This window comes from Simochromis diagramma, unplaced genomic scaffold (genome assembly GCF_900408965.1).
Source record: "Simochromis diagramma unplaced genomic scaffold, fSimDia1.1 OVJJ01000369.1, whole genome shotgun sequence".
Lineage (NCBI taxonomy): Eukaryota > Metazoa > Chordata > Actinopteri > Cichliformes > Cichlidae > Simochromis > Simochromis diagramma.
Window position 1 is genome coordinate 123,863 of NW_024387087.1, and position 24,816 is coordinate 148,678.

At 41.3% G+C, this 24,816-nt stretch overlaps 1 protein-coding gene across 1 annotated transcript; it reads right to left on the bottom strand.

Moving 5' to 3' along the window:
- Positions 1-10,327: 10,327 nt before the first annotated feature.
- LOC120742650 (GTPase IMAP family member 8-like) lies at positions 10,328-24,699 on the bottom strand. The gene is made up of 4 exons (XM_040046073.1): positions 24,651-24,699; positions 19,554-19,601; positions 12,313-12,951; positions 10,328-11,551 (listed from the first exon to the last, which is right to left on the bottom strand). The coding sequence occupies exons 1-4, from the start codon at positions 24,691-24,693 to the stop codon at positions 10,404-10,406; spliced, it is 1,878 nt and encodes a 625-aa protein (XP_039902007.1). The 5' UTR covers positions 24,694-24,699; the 3' UTR covers positions 10,328-10,403.
- Between the last annotated feature and the right edge of the window lie 117 nt (positions 24,700-24,816).

Consider the following 24,816-nt stretch of genomic DNA (forward strand, 5'->3'; position numbering starts at 1 on the left):
ACATAGTTATTGAAAGGTAATCCTAACTAACTGAAATAATCTTTCAGTACCTTTTAATTTGAGTTAGTTGTTTTTTGTTAATTGTACAAAAACATTTTCATACCAGGAGATCAAATACTGGTTGAACACTATTGTTCTCCACAAAGTCAAAACAGTCAGTCAAGCGTACATTGTATGTTGTAAGGGTTAAAAAAAGTATTGATTGTTTATTAAATTACTACAAAAAACTGTTTTATTATTTTAATATATACGCAATGCAAACATGCTCATAAACGAGTTGGAGCTTTGTGTTTTGAGGGTTGATAGCTTCATTCAGCGCTACTGTCTGGATTTGAAATATTGTTAGTGATGAAGAGTGCAGAGGGTTTTTGCAGCATGCTTACATAGACATGGGCAGAATAGTCTCTGGGTCAGAGTCCAAACAAGATGTCCTGAACTGGACTGAACTGGAAACTGTAAAAGGAATCTGGATTTAAATAGAACATAGTAGTGATGGATTAAGTGCAGGAAACACTAGTAGAAGGTGTCTATGGAACAAATCTCCTTCAGCGTACAAATGACCAAAGTGAGGCCTACAGGCGTTTCTCTCAGTTGGTTGTGTTCAGGGAAAAAGCAGCTAAATACACTGAGACTGCTCCACATTGTTAGCGAGTTAACTCTGGATATCTGTAGGTTTGTCAAACTTGGAGTGAACAAAAGCAGAAAAACAGTAAAAGATGCAGACGGTGAAAGTCTGGTTTATTTATAAACACAATGAAACATTTTACAGTCCACAGAGCAAAGTAGCATACATGATAAATAGATACACATAACACGGACAGTGAGAAGTAAAACTCGTCGTCTTACCACGTTATATTCTGTAAACTTAAAATAAACCACAGAAATTAGAGTTTAGTGTTTTAAAGTCACCTATTAAAACATGAGTCAACATTACTGAAGTGACACTTTAACGATTTGTTTTAATTTGATTTAAGATTTGTTACATTATGCCCATAAACAACATGCTTTATAGAAATCATTGTGACACAAATATTTAGATTCTTGCTTCACAATGTGCACGAACTCAAAATCTTTAGAGTTTCATATTTATAAAGTATCGCAAAGAATACATTTATACCATTCTATGAGCTACACTTCTTGTAAAAAATAAACTGATTGGTAATGCGTTTGAGAAAACCTCCTGCTGTGACCTTCCTTCTGTGAGGACACACACACACACACACACACACACACACACACACACACACACACACACACAGAGAGAGAGAGAGAGAGAGGGGGAGAGAGAGGGGGGAGATCATTAATAAGGATTGGAGCCGGTTTTTTGGATTTTCACTTGTTGTTGGCTTTAATATGAACAGTCACATGAAATTCATTCCAGTTTTTTTTGCCTTTGCTTCAATTAAGATGTTTCTTTAAATCTATAACAGCTTCCTTTTCAAAAAGTTTACTGACATAGTAAGGAAGTAGCTAGGGAACTCAGTAAGTATGAGCAACAATAGCTTAAGCACACTTTCTCCAATAAAGAGGATTTCATCATCTGCTGTTTGTCAAAAAGTGCCGTATTAAAAACAATTCAGCAGAACCTCAGAGTGCGGATACAAACTGTTTTCAGCTATAGAGGTAGAGGTACGCTTCATGTACTTATCAACATACAGTTTAGAGGCTTGCATTAGAGTGCTTTGGTGCTTGGGCCTCTTTTATTTAGCACGGTTATACCATTGTGAATGTAGCTATATAAATGTGCTCTAGAGTCTATCATATGTTTGACATGCAACTAAAAATTCGAAAATATATTTTTTTAAAATCAGTAACTTTGCAAATTTAGAGGAAATGTTTTCGGACAACATGTGTGTCACATTTGAAACAGGGTTTGAATAATCGGCACTGACATACAGACATTTATGCGCTGTGTATAACAGACATGCTTACCTTGTGAAAGGCCCGCTGATGTCTTGGAGCAGAGAAACACGCTGTATTGTTGCTTTTCTCTATTGTATAAGCAGCGCCCGACTGTCAGAAACGCTCTGTGCGGGTAGCAACGTCGGCTCCAACGCACATCCAGGAATCCGTGTGAAAGAAAGGTGTTGCTGCAGCTAGGCTCTCAGGATAGTCAGGCTTTTATTTATATTTGCATACTGGTGCGTTAAAACTAGCAGCCTCTGTGTCCCGCTTGGATCCTCATTCCGAAAATTCTGATATTTAAATAAAATGGTGAATTGTCTAGTGATGAGGAGCCACTTAGATCCGTAAAATGAGGTTTGATTAAATTAAACTCTTATGAACAGCTATGAATTCTACCTCTCTGTTGATGTGTTCCAAACAAACGATGCTTTCTACTAGAGATGGACTGGATGGATACTGACCTAAATTATTGGATCGGATATCGGAGAAAAATAAAAAATGTAATCCGATCCATTATATATCACGAAAGCACCTCACAAAACTTGCAACACGCCGTAACTCACCTCAGAACGTTAGCACGTCGGAGCAGTATGCATCACGTGATAGAGCGGCTGTGGCATGCGGGACCTGTCGGTGGTCTGGATAGCATTTGGAGCTTCGCTAGCAACCCGGCATTTCATCTCCGACAAAGTTATCCCGAGAGAAGTAAAGCAAGTGTGTAAGTCCATCTCTGAATGTTTGTAAAGCATTCCTGCGTTAAGCTTAACAAACGATATATGGAGCGACTGCCTCTTCTTGCTGCTACTTCAATCATGAAACTGCTTAACGATCAGCTGATCGGCTTTTCTGTCACGAGTCCGTGTCTCTTGTTTGTTTTTGGCCCACTTTGCACCAGAAAGAGGAAACCAGCGGCTGAACAACAGCAGCACGTTTAAGCTTGATCAGCTGTTGTTAGAATGTATTTAATATTACTTTCTACTCGAGGATCTTTTTCTACGCAGCTGACGCTGGTAACTGTGCAGGGGCGGATCTAGCAAAGTTTAGCCAGGGGGGCCGATAGGGCATTAACAGGGAAAAGGGGGCACAAAGACATACTTTTCTTTCTTATTCTCATTTAAAATGTCAAGCTTTTAATAAATAATTATCTGACACCCAAGGTTTTAATTTGATGTAAAATGAGTAAAGTCAATTACTGTATATAGTAACTATTAAGTCTAATATACCCTAGTAAGCTATAGTACTTTTTCCTTTGGGAAGGTACCATCTGTGCAGTCTGCAATTTTGTTGAAGAAAGATGTTGAATCTATTTAATATTTCTTGAAAAATAATTGATTTCTGTGCATTTTTTTTCACACTGCATCAAATTAAGGTTGATTACGTCGATTAAGCATCATGAGGTGGAGCGTGAGGGGTGGTTCCCTATTTTTTACTTATTAAGTGTGCCTATGCCAAAAGGCACACTTATTACTATTGCTCGGATTTATTATTCTTATTCTTATTATTATTATTATTATTATTATTAAGTGTGCCTATGCCAAAAGGCACACTTATTACTATTGCTCGGATTTATTATTCTTATTATTATTATTATTATTATTTTCCTTTTTCAGCCTGAAATTTTCGCGTGTAACTCATCCCACAGTTTTGACACAAGCTTCATATATGTTATATCATTTTGTGCGGCTGGATCAGGAATGGTGTGCTATGACTTTTGGTGTTTATTACTTCTATAGTTTTTTAAATATGAATATTTTAATGCAAGTTTTTGCCCATTGGAATGAATGGGGAGGAAAATGAAACTTAAGGGAAACTTGATTTGTGGTGTGCTGGCTCACTCTAGTGGTATGTCGGGAGTATTTGGATTACCGTAATGACGACAATATCAACGGCGCGCACAGCGTCGGTGCTTTCAGGAACCATTGGAATTCTTAAGGTTGCGCGAAGCATTGAATAGTTACGGTAACGGCAAGGGTGTGTTGCTGCTAGCCGGCTAGCTAGACGCCGGCTTGCTACCTAGCGCCGGCTAGCGACCCTTCGCTAAAAAAACCGTTTCAGTAAGCCGTCTCTCCTTCCACCCACGATCGCTCGCCGCCGATCGACCGGTGGTGGCTAACGATAACTCGTACTGCGTGCTAGCTAGCACGACGGAGTTTCTATACAGCTGTGCCCGTTGTTACTTGTAGTATCAGGTAAATATTAGACGGTAGGAACGTTTCTGCTGGCTTGTTGGTAGGAACGTTTCTGCTGGTTGTTGTTGTGGGGGGGATGAAAAATAATACAGGACACTCATTGGAGTAATGGCGCGTCTCGTGTGTCTGTCAGTTATGCCTCCAGTCAAATAACATCCATAACCTCAAATAACGGAACATGGTGTCAGAAGACAACTGGAAACGTTAGTTGGGCATAAGTGGAAAGTTTCGGTGTCGGTGCCAGGTTAAAGGTCGGCCAGAGAGGAGCTGCGCGAAAAGAGACGTCATGAGTCAGTTTCAAGTCACCCCGCAAGCGGACGAAAATCAAGTGAACGCCCTTATCTACACTATGGGCGAGCAGGCAGAGGAAATATTGGTATCCCTGCATCTGACTCCCGAAGAGGCGAGCGATTATGAGACCGTTAAAAGGAGATTGGATGCTCACTTCGTAGCCCGAAGAAACATCATATTTGAGCGAGCGAAGTTTAACCAGCGCCAACAAGAGACGGGTGAGTCAGTTGACAACTTCCATACTACACTCCATTGTCTGGCAGAACATTGTGGATACGGGACTTTGCATGATGAAATGGTGCGAGACAGATTTGTCGTGGGTCTGAAAGACAAACGATTGTCAGAACAGCTACAACGGTCAAGCGTCTACAAATCGGGGCTGTACGAAGTCACCTCATCTTTACACAAAACCGTAAGCTGTCATCTGTGAGGCGCGAGCGGTGTTTGGTTTTATCATAGTTCATGGTGGAGAATGGCTACTCTGCTGAGTTTTGCTCACTGTAGCCGTTTGAATGGCAAACTATACTGATTAGCGGCGGCATAGGCACACTTAAAATTTCTTCAGAAATTTTCGCTTTCTAGTTATTATTATTATTATTTTCCTTTTTCAGCCTGAAATTTTCGCGCGTAACTCATCCCACAGTTTTGACACAAGCTTCATATATGTTATATCATTTTGTGCGGCTGGATCAGGAATGGTGTGCTATGACTTTTGGTGTTTATTACTTCTATAGTTTTTTAAATATGAATATTTTAATGCAAGTTTTTGCCCATTGGAATGAATGGGGAGGAAAATGAAACTTAAGGGAAACTTGATTTGTGGTGTGCTGGCTCACTCTAGTGGTATGTCGGGAGTATTTGGATTACCGTAATGACGACAATATCAACGGCGCGCACAGCGTCGGTGCTTTCAGGAACCATTGGAATTCTTAAGGTTGCGCGAAGCATTGAATAGTTACGGTAACGGCAAGGGTGTGTTGCTGCTAGCCGGCTAGCTAGCCGCCGGCTTGCTACCTAGCGCCGGCTAGCGACCCTTCGCTAAAAAAAACCGTTTCAGTAAGCCGTCTCTCCTTCCACCCACGATCGCTCGCCGCCGATCGACCGGTGGTGGCTAACGATAACTCGTACTGCGTGCTAGCTAGCACGACGGAGTTTCTATACAGCTGTGCCCGTTGTTACTTGTAGTATCAGGTAAATATTAGACGGTAGGAATGTTTCTGCTGGCTTGTTGGTAGGAACGTTTCTGCTGGTTGTTGTTGTGGGGGGGATGAAAAATAATACAGGACACTCATTGGAGTAATGGCGCGTCTCGTGTGTCTGTCAGTTATGCCTCCAGTCAAATAACATCCATAACCTCAAATGACGGAACATGGTGTCAGAAGACAACTGGAAACGTTAGTTGGGCATAAGTGGAAAGTTTCGGTGTCGGTGCCAGGTTAAAGGTCGGCCAGAGAGGAGCTGCGCGAAAAGAGACGTCATGAGTCAGTTTCAAGTCACCCCGCAAGCGGACGAAAATCAAGTGAACGCCCTTATCTACACTATGGGCGAGCAGGCAGAGGAAATATTGGTATCCCTGCATCTGACTCCCGAAGAGGCGAGCGATTATGAGACCGTTAAAAGGAGATTGGATGCTCACTTCGTAGCCCAAAGAAACATCATATTTGAGCGAGCGAAGTTTAACCAGCGCCAACAAGAGACGGGTGAGTCAGTTGACAACTTCCATACTACACTCCATTGTCTGGCAGAACATTGTGGATACGGGACTTTGCATGATGAAATGGTGCGAGACAGATTTGTCGTGGGTCTGAAAGACAAACGATTGTCAGAACAGCTACAACGGTCAAGCGTCTACAAATCGGGGCTGTACGAAGTCACCTCATCTTTACACAAAACCGTAAGCTGTCATCTGTGAGGCGCGAGCGGTGTTTGGTTTTATCATAGTTCATGGTGGAGAATGGCTACTCTGCTGAGTTTTGCTCACTGTAGCCGTTTGAATGGCAAACTATACTGATTAGCGGCGGCATAGGCACACTTAAAATTTCTTCAGAAATTTTCGCTTTCTAGTTTATTTTTGTTGTTGCTGGGAGTTGGAACCCTATTAGTTAGGTTGCTTAATATTTATGCTAAGTACTCTTTAAAATACCAGAATAGGGAGGATGGTGTAGGTTTAAGTTTATTAGATTGATCAGTATTGCTGAACTATGAAATATTTTTTTTGCATACAGGTATAACAGAACAGCTTTAGTGTAGCTGTTGTTTTAAACTTGAGTATGAACTTATACAAAATGCAGCAAGATATTTAAAAAACAGTTTTGTTGATTAAAAAACACTATATCGGATTCATATCGGTATCGGCAGATGTCCAAATTTATGATATCGGTATCGGACATAAAAAAGTGGTATCGTGCCATCTCTACTTTCTACATGTCCAAACTGTGTGCTAACTACCTCACACCGCTGTGTCTGGGATCTGAAAAAATAAAAAGTTAAAATGATATACCTTGCGGCAGTTGTGAAGTGCTGAGGAAAATACTGTGTGTGTGATGGGGTGTTTTTATATAGGTGGACTTGGTTTCAGTTGGCCTCTGAGATGCTGATGTAAGGAGCAGGTTGTAAAGCCTGGAGAAATAGTTTGCTGCTTTATAAGAAAGCCCTCCGCAAAGCCAGAACATCTTACTATTCATCACTGATTGAAGAAAATAAGAACAACCCCAGGTTTCTCTTCAGCTCTGTAGCCAGGCTGACAAACAGTCAGAGCTCTTTTGAGCCAACAATCCCTTTAACGTTAACTAGTAATGACTTCATGAACTTCTTCACAAATAAAATTATCATCGTTAGAGAAAGAATTACCAGTAATCATCTCACAGATGTAATATTATCTACAGCTACTCTTAGTACCATTGATGTTAAGTTAGACTCTTTTTCTCCAATTGATCTTTCTGAGTTAACTTCAATAATTACTTCCTCCAAACCATTAACGTGTCTTTTAGACCCCATTCCTACAAAACTGTTCAAAGAAGTCCTGCCATTAATTAATTCTTTGATCTTAAATATGATCAACCTATCTCTAATAATCAGCTATGTACCACAGGCCTTCAAGCTGGCTGTAGTTAAACCTTTACTCAAAAAGCATCTCTAGACCCAGCAGTCTTAGCTAATTATAGGCCAATCTCCAACCTTCCTTTCATATCAAACATCCTTGAAAGAGTAGTTGTCAAACAGCTAACAGATCATCTGCAGAGGAATGGTTTATTTGAAGAGTTTCAGTCAGGTTTCAGAGCTCAGCACAGCACAGAAACAGCTTTAGTGAAGGTTACAAATGATCTTCTTATGGCCTCTGACAGTGGACTCATCTCTGTGCTTGTCCTGCTAGACCTCAGTGCAGCGTTCAATACTGTCGACCATAATATCCTATTAGAGCGATTAGAACATGCTGTAGGTATTACAGGTACTGCACTGCAGTGGTTTGTATCATATCTATCTAATAGACTCCAGTTTGTGCATGTAAATGGAGAGTCCTCTTCACACACTGAGGTTAATTATGGAGTTCCACAGGGTTCAGTGCTAGGACCAATTCTGTTTACATTATACATGCTTCCCTTAGGCAGTATCATTAGAAGACATAGCATACATTTACACTGCTATGCAGATGACACCCAGCTCTATCTGTCCATGAAGCCAGATAACACACACCAATGAGTTAAACTGCAGGAATGTCTTAAAGACATAAAGACCTGGATGGCCGCTAACTTTCTGCTTCTTAATTCAGATCAAACTGAGGTTACTGTACTCGGCCCTGAAAAGCTTAGAAATATGGTATCTAAGCAGATTCTTACTCTGGATGGCATTACCTTGGCCCCCAGTAACGCTGTGAGGAACCTTGGAGTCATTTTTGACCAGGACATGTCCTTCAACGCACATATTAAACAAATATGTAAGACTGCTTTCTTCCATTTGTGCAACATCTCTAAAGTTAGAAATATCCTGTCTCAGAGTGACGCTGAAAAACTAGTTCACGCATTTATTACTTCCAGGCTGGACGACTGTAATTCATTATTATCAGGATGTCCTAAAAACTCACTGAAAAGCCTTCAGCTAATCCAAAATGCTGCAGCAAGAGTCCTGACAGGGACTAGAAAGAGAGAGCAGATTTCTCCTGTTTTGGCTTCCTGTTAAATCCAGAATTGAATTCAAAATCCTGCTCCTCACATACAAGGTCTTAAATAATCAGGCCCCATCTTATCTTAATGACCTTGTAGTACCATATCACCCTATTAGAGCACTTCGCTCTCGCTCTGCAGGCCTACTTGTTGTTCCCAGAGTATTTAAAAGTAGAATGGGAGGCAGAGCCTTCAGTTTTCAGGCCCCTCTTCTGTGGAACCAGCTTCCAGTTTGGATTCAGGAGACAGACACTATCTCTTCTTTCAAGATTAGGCTTCAAACTTTCCTTTTTGCTAAAGCATATAGTTAGGGCTGGACCAGGTGACCCTGAATCCTCCCTTAGTTATGCTGCAATAGACGTAGGCTGCCAGGGATTCCCATGATGCATTGAGTTTTTCCTTTCCGGTCACCTTTCTCACTCACTATGTGTTAACAGACCTCTCTGCATTGAATCATATCTGTTATTAACCTCTGTCTCTCTTCCACAGCATGTCTTTTATCCTGTCTTCCTTCTCTCACCCCAACCGGTCGCAGCAGATGGCCCCGCCCCTCCCTGAGCCTGGTTCTGCCGGAGGTTTCTTCCTGTTAAAAGGGAGTTTTTCCTTCCCACTGTTGCCAAAGTGCTTGCTCATAGGGGGTCATATGATTGTTGGGTTTTTCTCTGTATCTATGAAGCGCCTTGAGGCGACTTATGTTGTGATTTGGCGCTATATAAATAAAATTGAATTGAATTGAATTGAATTAAAGAGAAAGGTGGAAAAACTATGGTGGTTCGGTTAGTCAGTAGGAGGTGTAATTGTCTGCCTGTAGAGATAAAGGTGTGGGGGTGTAAGAAAAGGTGGAAAACCTTTGCAGGTTCAGTTGGACATGGTTTCAGTTGACCTCTGACATGATAAGATAAAGGAACTGTTTGTAATGAAAAAGGTGGAAAAACTATGGAACTACAGTTGGGATGTGTGCTGGGATGCTCTTGATAAGGGAGCCTCTTTTATCGTTTTATGACTTGTTTTGCTGACTGTTGGGGGCCTAACTGTAACCCACTCTGTCTAACTGTTGCAGAGTTAAGAACCTGTAGTTTTTAGAAGTAACACAAGAAAAGTTTATTTCTAAAGGAATACCTGTTGTTTGTGGTGCTCTATTTAAAACTATTAGCCTCCGTGTCTTTTCAGAGCGCTAAAGAAAAGGTAAAATGCTCCTAAAGTAGTTAAATCATCTATGTGTAATCAACAAGTCTTACTGTTGCAGTGTGTTTGTGACTAGTAGATAATTATGGGCTAGTTGCATTAAAGGAACATTGGGGGTTGATACAGTGCTAGTGTGGCTAGGTGTGAATGTGTGCTTTTAGAAGTATCACAGTTTATTTCTAAAAGAAAAAAGTGCAGCTATATTACTACTCATGTTAAAGGATTTCAAAAGGTTGTGGTTTGTATTACCATGTATCCCTTCACACTACTAAATTCAAAAATGAAAAATAAAAAATTTAAAAGGATCGAACTATTTGGCCTGAATGTATCGAGAACGGTGGGATTCAAAGAGACTGAAGACATCCTGACTCAGCTCTCATTACATCTGAGAGAGGGTATAAGGCCTGAAGGCCTTCAAACCAGTCTTTTAAGTTTTAAATGATAGAGTGCTGGATATAGTTTATATGTACTTTTGCTAACAGCAAATATGATTAATTCTTAATCAATAAATATTATCAAAGTATAAGTTTAATTTAAATGATGAATGAGAAATATTTAATAGTTTGAGTAAGAATAATGTCTTTTCTAAAGTCTGGATTTTCTGTGTATAGACATGATCTTCGATTCTGGCAGATATAAAAGTTTTATAAAACTCATGGTTTAGAAAATATTTTTAAAAATACTTACAAAGGCCAACGTCATGTAGTTTCAAGTTTTTCAGCTCCGCCTGGAGCGTGGTGATTTTATCCACACAGATACGTGTAAACATGGTGAGTGTATAGCTTGATTCATCTTTGTCAGCTGTCACCTTTTCCACTGTATCTAACAGCTTTAGTATCTGCTGTTTGTTCTTCATGTTGAGAACAACAGATCTTCCTCCACAGCTCTCACAGAGCTCCTGGATGTTCTTGTTTCCCTTTATGAAGTTATCAACAGCTGGATCTGTAGGATCTGAATCCACAGTGAACAGAATCATGGTGAAGTCATTGACTCGAGAGCTGAATGCATCCTGGATGGTCTCTAACTCTCCCTTGTCTTCATCAGTGAGGGGAGCCACAGGTAGGACCAGGATGAAGGCATGGACACCCTCAGGATCACAGAGGGAGATACACCTGAGTGATTCCTCCATCACTGCCTCCTGAGGTTTTCCATACAAGGCAGGCAGCTCCACCAGGGAAACCCAACGTCCACACACCTCTCCCTGATGTTTAACACACTCTGATGAGTTGGAGGCTGAATGAAGCTCAGTCTGACCTAAAATGGCCTTGGCTGCTGACGTCTTCTCTGCTCCTCTCCTCCCACACAGAACCAGGTTTAAAGCTGATGCCTTGTTGTGCCCAAGAATGAGTTTCTCAATCCCACCCATTAGCCTTTCAGCTTCAGTGTCATTCATTCCATACTTTCTTTCTCCACATTCTTTAACAAGCTTATTTACACTGTTACTGATCTTCTTTTCTGTCAGGATGACCATCGAGTATTTAAAGGCATCATGACCAAACAAGCTCAGGATGAAGTTCAGTCTTTCTCTCTTCTTCTCATTGAAATCAGAATCCACTAGCAGCAGAAGAACATTTGGTCCAGGTGAGCAAAGTCTCATGCACATCTCCACATGTTTTCTTACTACATCTTCAGTTTGACTGAGCATGTCTGGAGTTTTCACGACTGTTACAGAGTTTCCTCTCCACTCCCCACAGGAGGCCACACATTGTTTTTTTGTTTGGAATCTTTGCAAATGAGAATCTTGAGTTTTTAGAATCAAATTAAACAGTTTTCCCTTTTTGTCCTCATTTCTCCCCAAAAGTACAATCCTGAAGGAAGATGCTGAAACAAAAAAGGGAAAAAACAAAGTCACAGTTCAGAGTTGGACAATGCCAGGAGTTTGACATACATGAAACCTCATTTAAAGACTTCCTAAAGGCTATGCATCTGAAACAGAACACACAGCATTTACTTAGTTAAAGTGCACTTTTTTAAAATATGGTCTTTGTGAGAGATTGTCTGACTAGACCACTCTTGTTTGTGGAAACAATATTAATATGACAAACTGAGCTATGCCAGTGTTTTAGCTCAGTTCAATGTTTTTGTAAACTGCAGTGGAACAGGCCTTCAGGTTCAAACAGACTATAAAGTGGATAAGGACTGATTGAAAGCTGCATTCCTGCTGGCAGGCTTGTTCCCTGAAGCAGTGGTTGTAATAGAACTTTGGATAAGCTGTTTCTATATTGAACTTCATTGAGCAGCTATAGCATAATTATGGAATCACATGTTATTATAACTTACAACATTTGTTGTTGTAAAAATCTGGCAGTGGGTCTTGCCAGTCTGTAAAGTATACATTCTCAGGTTTACTGAATTCATTTACTTCCAGTATTGAAGAAAAACAATTTGTAGCTATTACAAGACAATGCTAACCACCAATATTAATGACAGCAAATCAGCTGCCTCTCTGATGCAAATATAGTGGGAGCTGGTAAAATATTTGTAATGCCTGATTGTTATACGGCACATGCACACTGGCAAGACAATACCAGTGTGCATGTGCCAGAATATTAATTAAGGAGAATATTAACTGAAAAAAGTACCTTTAACAGGATCCTGGTTGACAGTGACCGTTTCTCCTTGTGTCAGGCTTGGTTGGTAACTGGGCAAACTCGATGTAGTGGCTGTGGAAACATTCCAGCTCACATGATCTCCATCACTCTGCTGTACAATTTTGCCCATAGCTTTTACCATTTGTTTTTGTTCAAGGTTCTTCTGCTGCAACCAGTGGTCTTTACATTTCTTGATCAAATCTGTTACCGGTAGATGCTGCAGATAGTTTTCAGTGGAACCAGAGCTCTGACCACCAGGCGATGATATCACTATCAATGAGTGATCAAAGGATTGATCACTGAAGTTTTCAAGGACTGATTGTAGCTTCTTCTGGTTTTCCCCAGTGAAGGTTTCAGGCTGTATAACCAACAAGAACACATGAGGTCCTGGTTCAGAGAGACTCTTACATTCGTCTATAATCTCTGTCAGTTGGTCATCAGACATGTTCGGATCCAGCAGATCTGGAGCATTGATGAGAGCTATGGTTTTGTCTTCCACAGGTCCGGTCACTCTCAGACAGGTATTCCATTCTTTCTCAGCATCGAACACGTTCTGTCCGATGAGAACATTTCCCACTGAACTCCTCTCAGACCAGCTGTTGCCCAGCAAAACAACCCTCAGCTCAGACACTGAGAAGAAAATTCAGATATGTAAAGAATCACATTATTATTAAAAATATTCAAAAACCTATAGAACTATATCCACATTATATGTCAATTATGGTGTCATACAAATATGATCTCTTTGTTGAAACATGATTTCTTGTTTTTAATTGATTTTTCATTGCAGGAAATCTGATAAAAAGGGATCAATGCATAAAATGTTTCATACAAGATGATGTGATACCTGAACAATGACTGGAGTCACTATAAATATTTTGAGTACCGGTTGGTGATCCAGAAAACAAACAAAATAAAGGATGTGTTATTAATCATTAGTAGTATATGACTGCTACCTTTGTGTGTAAGTGACACTTCCGACCTCCGGCCACATCACGCACGCTATGTCTCCTAGTGGGGGCGTGTTTTAATTAGGGTTATCTGTTTTATAAAGTGATATTTCAGTGTGAGTTCTTATATAAGCGTTGAATTAATTTAACTTTTTAACACTATAGAAAGACGACCTGTCCAGGGTGTACCCCGCCTCTCGCCCTATGACAGCTGGGATGAATGGACTATAGAAAGACTTTGTTTTTAGACAGTTCACCTGAAACGGTAAGAGTGTGTGTGTGTGTGTGTGTGTGTGTGTGTGTGTGTGTGTGTGTGTGTGTGTGTGTGTGTTAGAAGTCAAATTACATTAGCCATACTTACAAAAAACACTTTGAATTTCATTAATAACTGAAATTCTAAGTTGTACGCATTAATCTTATGCTCAGCCAGGAGTATGTTTCCCTACATTCACAATGCTGAGGTGTCAAATCCACAATCCCCAACTGATGGTTTGTTACACGTAAGCGAAAAGAGCAAGTCATCCTTTATTTGCACAGCCTCACACACTATAGATTGTTGAAGTTCTTGTGTACAATGGTGTAAACTTCTACTTTTGATAAAGATCACTCCCTCTGCATATTTCTTAAGAAATGAAGCGTATTTATTACGCTCTTATTTATAAATGTCTACGCAGTTATAGACACCGTGTGCTCTGTGACATTATAGGCTTCTCCTTCTGCTTCCATTGGTTTGCATTTTAAATTCCCAACCTTTCAGGTTGTTATGAAAGAGTAAGTAGAGCTACCCCAGGCTGATATTCAAGCAGAATAATTTTTTTTCCTTTGTGCCTCTACAGATTAAAGAAATATATGTTTAATAATTGAACAAGACCCGCACCTTCAACACATGAACATTCAAATTTTGGAACAGGCTCAACATTGCTGATGTTTAATAGTTTTGAGCTGCTCTCAAAAGTCAGTTTATGGCTTGAATATTTTCAGCTAAGGAGACTTACAGCATTTCAAATGGGCGTCCAAAGGCTTTAAAAATCCACTTTGTCTGTAACGACAGTATCAAACTACAGAGCATTGTTTTTACTAAAATTCAACATTTTCAGATGAAATTTGACAGCTTTTATTTTATTTCACTGAATGGGATTTTTTTAGGATGATATTCTTGGAGATTGGTGGTGGCCAGTGACACAGCTATGGTAAGCATAATATAAACACAGTGAAGCTGGAGGATGAACGCTAACTTGTTTTTCCACTCAATGAGGGTTCCTGATGGTTAGGGACAAATGCAGTCACGTGGCAGGATGCTGTAAACGGACTAAACTTCAGTCAGGAGAGCAACTGAGATAATCCATCTACAATACAAGGTTAGTCATTAATATACTGCTGCTGGGGCTGTAGTTACAGTGTAAGGTGTCTGTGAAGGTTCTCAGTCATCCAGGTCATCTTAGTCAAAGGAGCTTGGAAAGAAAAGCGTCTGGACTTCTTTAAGTTGCTTGAAGGTGTTTCACCTCTCATCCGAGAAGCTTCTTCAGTTCTAAGGTCAAATGGTGGAGAGTCCCAGATATAAACCTAGTGGGAGTTTCCCCCCACAAAGGGACAAAAGGACCCCCTGATGATCATTTACATAATCGCCTGAGCCAAGGTGTGAAACTGGGTGTGGGTCCCAATCAGCCAGAGTTTCAGGTGAGCTCATTGTGAAACCTGGCCCCACCTTATCATGGGATTTCCTGAGGTCAGATGGCCCAGGATGTGAGTGGGCGTTAAGGCGTCTGGGAGGGATCTCAAAACTGGATTATAGATGGCAGACAGTTGGTGTCGTAAGCCCCGCCTCTGTTCAAAGATGGTCGCTCACAGTGGACATAGATGCTTCTTTCACTCCTCTTTCAAACCATCTGTCCTCTCTGTCCAAAATGTGAACATTGGCATCCTCAAAGAGTGACCTTTGACCTTTAGATGCAGATGGACTGCTGAGTCTTGTCCTGTGGAAGTGGCTCTTCTGTGTTGTGCCATGCGCTTGTGAAGTGGCTGTTTGGTCTCTCTGTAGAGGTCTGGGCATTCCTCGCTGCACTGTACAGCAAACACCACATTGTTGAGTCTGTGTTTTGGCGTTTTGTCTTTCGGGTGAACCAGTTTCTGTCTGAGTGTGTTGCTGGGTCTGAAATGCACCGGGATGTCATGCTTTGGAGAAAACTCTCCTGAGTTTTTCTGATACACCGGCTACATAGGGGATGACAATGTTGTTGCGTCTTTCTTATCCTCCCTCGCTGGTGTCTGATCTTCTTTTCTGTGCCTCTTTGCTGACTTTATAAACGCCCAATTAGGATAACTGCATGTTTTGAGAGCTTCCTTTACATGTGTGTGTTCCTTCTTTTTCCCTTCAAGCTTAGAGGGAACATGTTCTGCCCAGTGGTGTAGGGTCCTGATTACTCCAAGTTTGTGTTCCAGAGGGTGATGGGAGTCAAAGAGGAGGTACTGGTCCGTGTGTGGGGGCTTCCGGTAAACTTCGATGTTGAGGTTGCCGTTCTCTTCAATGTGCAAAGCGCAGTCCAGGAAAGGCAAACAGTTATCCTTGACATGATAAGATAAAGGAACTGTTTGTAATGAAAAAGGTGGAAAAACTATGGAACTACAGTTGGGATGTGTGCTGGGATGCTCTTGATAAGGGAGCCTCTTTTATCGTTTTATGACTTGTTTTGCTGACTGTTGGGGGCCTAACTGTAACCCACTCTGTCTAACTGTTGCAGAGTTAAGAACCTGTAGTTTTTAGAAGTAACACAAGAAAAGTTTATTTCTAAAGGAATACCTGTTGTTTGTGGTGCTCTATTTAAAACTATTAGCCTCCGTGTCTTTTCAGAGCGCTAAAGAAAAGGTAAAATGCTCCTAAAGTAGTTAAATCATCTATGTGTAATCAACAAGTCTTACTGTTGCAGTGTGTTTGTGACTAGTAGATAATTACGGGCTAGTTGCATTAAAGGAACATTGGGGGTTGATACAGTGCTAGTGTGGCTAGGTGTGAATATGTGCTTTTAGAAGTATCACAGTTTATTTCTAAAAGAAAAAAGTGCAGCTATATTACTACTCATGTTAAAGGATTTCAAAAGGTTGTGGTTTGTATTACCATGTATCCCTTCACACTACTAAATTCAAAAATGAAAAATAAAAAATTTAAAAGGATCGAACTATTTGGCCTGAATGTATCGAGAACGGTGGGATTCAAAGAGACTGAAGACATCCTGACTCAGCTCTCATTACATCTGAGAGAGGGTATAAGGCCTGAAGGCCTTCAAACCAGTCTTTTAAGTTTTAAATGATAGAGTGCTGGATATAGTTTATATGTACTTTTGCTAACAGCAAATATGATTAATTCTTAATCAATAAATATTATCAAAGTATAAGTTTAATTTAAATGATGAATGAGAAATATTTAATAGTTTGAGTAAGAATAATTTCTTTTCTAATGTCTGGATTTTCTGTATTTGTCTGTAAAAGCCTTCGTTGTACTTGAAATATGTAGTGGTGAGGCAGAGGTCTAACAGTGTCCAAATCTGATCGGGTGTGAAGTTGGTCCTGTCTTCCAAGGAGCTGTCTTCTTGTAGTCGTTTTCTGACAGTCTCCACGGCCTCCGTGGTGGGTATGCAAGTGAAGAGAGAGACTACATCAAAGGACACCATGGTTTCATCTGGATCCAGGGTAAGTTTCTGGACCGTGTCGGTGAAGTTGGTTGAGTTCTTGATGTGGTGTGGGGTGTTCCCCACGAGTGGTGCAAGGACGGTAGCAAGGTGTTTCGAAATGTTGTAAGTGGCTGAGTTTATGCTACTGACTATGGGTCTGAGTGGGACAGCTTCTTTGTGGATTTTAGGAAGTCCATAAATGCAGGGTATGGCATCCCCTGGGTAGAGCTGGCGATATGTGAGGCGGTCAGTGATTTTGTCCTTTTCAAGGTCTTGAAGGCAAGCTATAACTTTCTTTTTGTAGCTGCTTGTGGGGTCTCGCTTTAAGGCTTCGTAGGTGTTGTTGTCACTGAGGAGAGTAGTGATCTTTGTGTGGTAATCTGTAGTGTTTAGGACCACGGTGCATCTTCCCTTATCAGCTGGTAAAACACTGATGTTGTGGTCTTTGCTCAGGGAAGCGACGGCCTTCTTTTCTTGAATTGTGAGGTTGGACGGAGGGACTTTGGCACTGGAGAGCGTGACTGAGACTTTCATACTGATTTGCTCTGCTTCTGTCTGTGATAATTTATAAAGTACACACACACACACACACTTTACCGTTTCAGGTCAACTGTCTAAAAACAGTCTTTCTATAGTGTTAAAAAAAAAAAAAGTAATTTGACACTTGTATAAAAACTCACACTGAAATATCACTTTATAAAACAGATAAACCTAATTAAAACACGCCCCCACTCGGAGGAGACAGAGCATGTGTGGTGCACACATGCATGAATGTGCATGTGCCCGTGCTCGTACACGCACAAAGTGTCAGTCCTGGAGGTCGCTGATGGGTAGCACTATCATTCTGGGCATCTGGGATTCGATTTGTGAAAACATCAACAATGTACAGTCGTGGCCAAAAGTTTTGAGAATGACACAAATATTAGTTTTTACAAAGTTTGCTGCTAAACTGATTTTAGATCTTTGTTTCAGTTGTTTCTGTGATGTACTGAAATATAATTACATGACATTTATGCAAAGAGTCAGTATTTGCAGTGTTGCCCCTTCTTTTTCAGGACCTCTGCAATTCGACTGGGCATGCTCTCAATCAACTTCTGGGCCAAATCCTGACTGACAGCAACTCATTCTGTCATAATCACTTCATGGAGTTTGTCAGAATTGGTGGGTTTTTGTTTGTCCACCCGCCTCTTGATGATTGACCACAAGTTCTCAATGGAATTAAGATCTGGGGAGTTTCCAGGCCATGGACCCATAATGTCAACACTTTGGTCCCCGAGCCACTTCGTTATCACTTTTGCCTTATGGCACGGTGCTCCATCATGCTGGAAAATGCAATGTTCTTCACCAAACTGTTGTTGGATTGTTGGAAGAAGTTGCTGTTGGAGGGTGTTTTGGTACCATTCTTTATTCATGGCTGTGTTTTTGGGCAAAATTGTGAGTGAGCCCACTCCCTTGGATGAGAAGCAACCCCACACATGAATGGTATCAGGATGCTTCACTGTTGGCATGACACAGGACTGATGGTAGCGCTCACCTTTTCTTCTCCGGACAAGCCTTTTTCCAGATGCCCCAAACAATCGGAAAGAGGCTTCATGGGAGAATATGACTTTGCCCCAGTCCTCAGCAGTCCATTCACCATACTTTCTGCAGAAGATCAATCTGTCCCTGATGGGTTTTTTGGAGAGAAGTGGCTGCTTTGCTGCCCTTCTTGACACCAGGCCATCTTCCAAAAGTCTTCGCCTCACTGTGCGTGCAGATGTGCTCACACCTGCCTGCTGCCATTCCTGAGCAAGCTCTGCACTGGTGGCACTCCGATCCCGCAGCTGAATCCTCTTTAGGAGACGATCCTGGCGCTTGCTGGACTTTCTTGGACACCCTGAAGCCTTCTTAACAAGAATTGAACTTCTTTCCTTGAAGTTCTTGATGATCCTATAAATTGTTGATTTAGGTGCAATCTTAGTAGCCACAATATCCTTGCCTGTGAATTTTTATGCAACGCAATGATGGCTGCACACGTTTCTTTGCAGGTCACCATGGTTAACAATGGAAGAACAATGATTTCAAGCATCACCCTCCTTTTAACATGTCAGGTCTGCCATTCTAACCCAATCAGCCTGACATAATGATCTCCAGCCTCGTGCTCGTCAACATTCTCACCTGAGTTAACAAGACGATTACTGACATGATCTCAGCAGGTCCTTGAATGACAGCAATGAAATGCAGTGCAAAGGTTTTTTTGGGATTAAGTTAATTTTCATGGCAAAGAAGGACTATGCAATTCATCTGATCACTCCTCATAACATTCTGGAGTGTATGCAAATTGCTATTATAAAAACTTAAGCAGCAACTTTTCCAATTTCCAATCTTTATGTGATTCTCAAAACTTTTGGCCACGACTGTACACCCTCATTAAAATCCTGCAGATGGTACACAGAGTTGATAAATTATATTTATCATTAATCTGAGTTAATGAAGAAATTGTGTGTGTGCTCTGCAGGGGTATTAAAAGAACATTTATAATAAATTTTTACAACTACAGAAGAACAATCAAATGAACACTGTATATGCAAAGCTAATTAAGCACAGTAGTACTCAGATTTAGTTTAGTTTGACTTACTATCAGGTGGCAGTAATTCACGGCTGCTGCTGCGCTTCAGAGGTTGACCTGTAAGTATACATAAATGTCACTCTTATGCATTCTTTTGGAGGTCAACTTCCTTTCCCATATGGCACTGGATAACTTTAAAACCACTTTAGAGAACCCCAAAAAGATTTAAATCTAATATTAGCTCTGAATGAATAAAACGTTAAAGTTAAAAATCTTTATTAATCACCACCATGCAATTTCCTGAAAACAAAACCATACTAAAATTAAAAGTTAAACTGAAATTATAAACTAATCCAACCTGTGTTATAATGCGATTCAGCAATATTTATGGCACCCATGTGAAGCTCTGGCAGTGTCTTGGCATGCTCCCTTTTTTATTTGCCTGTCCTGTTCAGCACTGTAGCAATCAGAATTATTGTCTGAAGGCCAAGAAAAATGGCCAACGAACCAGAAACTGAGAACTACCAATGCACTGATGGTTGAGGGAATCAACCTCAGGCCAGGGACTGTGGTGGGGGGGAGATAGCCCCCCCCCCAGGTGTGAGGGCCTGAGATGTTCCCAGAGAGGTGGAGTCTAAGACCTGACACATAAACATCAAAAACAGGCACACACAGACACAAACGTGCATTCCCACCCTCATGCACACATACAGTATACAATTATTCAGGATTCACCCAAAGTGGAGACAGACACAAATGGACACTGTACAAAACAATCACACTCCCCAAACATACTCTATACCCCAGGTCCAGGTACAATCGCCCCCAGATCGAGGAGAAGTTGCCCTTTGCTCTGACGTGGAGACAAGCAGACCACCCCGGTCCCGCAACAGGGAGGCCCTGCATCCCAGACCCCGACCAGACAGCCAACTCCTCCACCCCAATGGCGAACAGAGAACGGGGGTGTGTGAAGACCCCATACCTCCCTCTGCCCACTCATATGTGGTGTTGCTGCATGTTGTTCTAAAGTGCATTTAAAACACGGGAGGGCATGGTGCTTTCTGCCAGAGAGCAGCAAGTGTCAGCACGGCCCTTCCCGAGAACCCTCAATGTCTACATGCATTTAAAAGTGAAAGGTGGGCACCGGCGCCAGAGGTGAGGTTGAATACATCCTCTGGACACCATACAGCAGCGGTCTCCAACCTTTTTTGCGCCACGGACCGGTTTATGTCCGACAATATTTTCACGGACCGGCCTTTAAGGTGTCGCGGATAAATACAACAAAATAAAACTAGTACCGGTACTGAAAAAAAGAAGACTTATTCATAACACACCTGAAAAGACCCAGGAAAACCGAGTTAACGATAAAAACGATAACAAAATAACGCTGAAAACCGATAAAAACCCTGAAAACTATATATTTCACACCTGAGCCTCAACTCTCGCGGACCGGCACCAAACGACTCACAGACCGGTACCGGGCAAAGGCCCAGGGGTTGGGGACCGCTGCCATACAGCATGCCCACCACCAAGGCCCTATATGTACAGTGGGGCAAAAAAGTATTTAGTCAGCCACCGATTGTGCAAGTTCCCCCACTTAAAATGATGACAGAGGTCAGTAATTTGCACCAGAGGTACACTTCAACTGTGAGAGACAGAATGTGAAAGAAAAATCCATGAATTCACATGGTAGGATTTGTAAAGAATTTATTCGTAAATTAGGGTGGAAAATAAGTATTTGGTTGGCTCAAACAAGGAAAATCTCTGGCTCTCACAGACCTGTAACGTCTTCTGTAAGAAGCTTTTCTGTCCCCCACTCGTTACCTGTATGAATGGCACCTGTTTGAACTCATCATCTGTATAAAAGACACCTGTCCACAGCCTCAAACAGTCAGACTCCAAACTCCGCCATGGCCAAGACCAAAGAGCTTTCGAAGGACACCAGGAAAAGTATTGTAGACCTGCACCAGACTGGGAAGAGTGAATCTACAATAGGCAAGCAGCTTGGTGTGAAAAAATCAACTGTGGGAGCAATCATCAGAAAATGGAAGACATACAAGACCACTGATAATCTCCCTCGATCTGGGGCTCCACGCAAGATCTCATCCCGTGGGGTCAAAATGATCATGAGAACGGTGAGCAAAGATCCCAGAACCACACGGGGGGACCTGGTGAATGACCTGCAGAGAGCTGGGACCAAAGTAACAAAGGTCACCATCAGTAACACACTACAACGGCAGGGAATCAAATCCCGCAGTGCCAGACGTGTTCCGCTGCTGAAGCCAGTGCATGTCCAGGCCCGTCTGAAGTTTGCCAGAGAGCACATGGATGATACAGCAGAGGATTGGGAGAATGTCATGTGGTCAGATGAAACCAAAGTAGAACTTTTTGGTATAAACTCAACTCGTCGTGTTTGGAGGAAGAAGAATACTGAGTTGCATCCCAAGAACACCATACCTACTGTGAAGCATGGGGGTGGAAACATCATGCTATGGGGCTGTTTTTCTGCCAAGGGGACAGGACGACTGATCCGTGTTAAGGACAGAATGAATGGGGCCATGTATCGTGAGATTTTGAGCCAAAACCTCCTTCCATCAGTGAGAACTTTGAAGATGAAACGAGGCTGGGTCTTCCAACATGACAATGATCCAAAACACACCGCCCGGGCAACAAAGGAGTGGCTCCGTAAGAAGCATTTGAAAGTCCTGGAGTGGCCTAGCCAGTCTCCAGACCTCAACCCCATAGAAAATCTGTGGCGGGAGTTGAAAGTCCGTGTTGCTCGGCGACAGCCCCAAAACATCACTGCTCTCGAGAAGATCTGCATGGAGGAATGGGCCAAAATACCAGCTACTGTGTGTGCAAACCTGGTAAAGACCTATAGTAGACGTTTGACCTCTGTTATTGCCAACAAAGGTTATGTTACAAAGTATTGAGTTGTATTTTTGTTATTGACCAAATACTTATTTTCCACCCTGATTTACGAATAAATTCTTTACAAATCCTACCATGTGGATTCATGGATTTTTTTTTCACATTCTGTCTCTCACAGTTGAAGTGTACCTCTGGTGCAAATTACTGACCTCTGTCATCATTTTAGGTGGGGGAACTTGCACAATCGGTGGCTGACTAAATACTTTTTTGCCCCACTGTATGTGTTATGAGAGTGTGAGTAATGTGGATGTCAAAGAACTGCCTACACACTCCGGCCACATAAGCCTGGATATTGTCCTAACATACAAGGCCTGCAGATCTGCTGAGAATTTCAATCTGGTACCCAGTCGTAGTCACTGTACTGCTGGTTAGCATTTGGAGGTCTGCATCTCTTCAAGAATATACCTTTCCAGAGCATCACTTATTCACTGCTGCAGGCAGCATAATGTTAACCACTGCGTCTCCAGGCTCATTCATGTATATCATATGTTCAGTGTGAACTTGCTCTAATTTGTGACAAGAATGGGTGTTGGGGCCCTCCCAGTTTTTGTGATCGTTGGGAAATCCCAATTGAGCTACATGATACACTGGCCTGTTTGACAGTTTGGCCTGAATCATGCACAGGTAGTCTGCTGGAGACCATTCTGGCAATGCTCCTCCTTTTCCTTCTTGCAGAGGAGCAGAAACTGGTCTGCTCCTCTGCAAGAAGGAGTCATGTGATCCTCTCGTCTCCAGACAGCTGACAAGACCCGTCTAAACAACAAAAGCAGCTGCTTATATGCTAATATTATGCCAGCTAATGCTAGACTTGAATGTCCCAAAGTCACATTTTCCCTCTGATAAAAAGTTTGATTACATTCCCAGATGGTATGAGAGTTTATTCACCAAATGTCAGAGTTCAGCAATATTAAAGGTAAGTTTCATTAACATGAGCTCACAGCAGCTAATGGTAGCTAACACCAGCAAAATTAGCAGTAGTAACAATAAAAAAAAAAAATCAGAATATTTTCAACAAATCACCTCAGCATCGCTGTCATTGGTCAGAAATGAACTTGACTGACTCATCGACTCAGATCAGACTCCTTTGACAAAGTTTTGCAGTCTCTTGTGGGACTAAAAATAATTGGCAGCAGGTCTGAGAGATGAAGCTAAATTTGACATTTTGGATCAAATTATCATTAACATGTACAGGTCAGGAGAGAAGTTCAACAGTGAAAGTCTACAGCCATTTGTAAAACAGAGTGGAGGCTCTGTTATGATCTGAGTTTGTATTTCAGCCAGTGGTTTTGGGGATCTTGTCAAAATTTATAGAATTATAAATGCAAAAAATGTACGAGATTTTGATTTATCATGCAATATCATCTGGAAAACTGTCAACCAATGGCTTCATTTTTCAGCATTACTGAAGCAGTGTGGGATCATCTTGACAGAGAACAGAACAAAAGGAAGAAACATCCAAAAAAAGAGCTTTGAATTTCTGTCAGGAAGCCTGGAGAACTATTCCTGAAGACTACTTAAAGAAATTACAGAAAGCTGCTTTAGAAAGCTCAGGCTGTGTTGATGAATAAAATTGATCATGCCAAATAATTTTAAGCTTGATAGAATTACTATTTTCTTCCTTATATACTTAAAGATTTAAATGTATGATTGAAAATTCACTGCACTTATTTCACATTTTCTTAGTAAATTATAAAAAAATAAAATGAGTGTCTGAACAGCAGTATATTTTTTATGTGACCTACAGGAATGGTGGATAAAATTGTTTTACTCAAATCCAGCACCTTTATATTTTTATTAAAATCTATCAATATCCACTGCAATATCAAATGGACACATGTGATTAATGATACTGCCAGGTTCTTGATACCAGCTGATTATTCCTCCTACTGCCAGCTTAGTCACATATGGTACAGTGGGCTGAGGTGAAATGTGAATTCCACTCTGCATAAATGTGATTTTTCCTTCTAGCATTTCGAGCCATAACCAAACAGTTAAATGTACATTGTCACCACAAGCTGGCTGGAGTTAGCCAAAAGCATTTGTAAGTTGCTTTCAGAACCTGAATGTGTTTAATCTCACTTGAACTACAGGACTCAAAACTTAAATATAAAGTTGAAGAATTGGTTACAACTGAATAATTCAGTGCAAATGTTCAGAAATGTATAAGGAAAGGTGCTATTCTGGATTTCAAAACTGGAAAAAAAAAAAAAAAAAAAGATGCAGAACTGCACTTACCAGCTTCACCAGTCGCCAAAGGGGACTCCACTGAAAACATCATTGAGTGATTCAGCTGGAGGGAAGAATAAAACTATTTAGCTCTCTAAAAGCCATAGTTGAATATAATGAATGAGTGTTAAAGCCTCCGCACGGTCCACCTCCCACCTTCCTTATCTTTCCACTG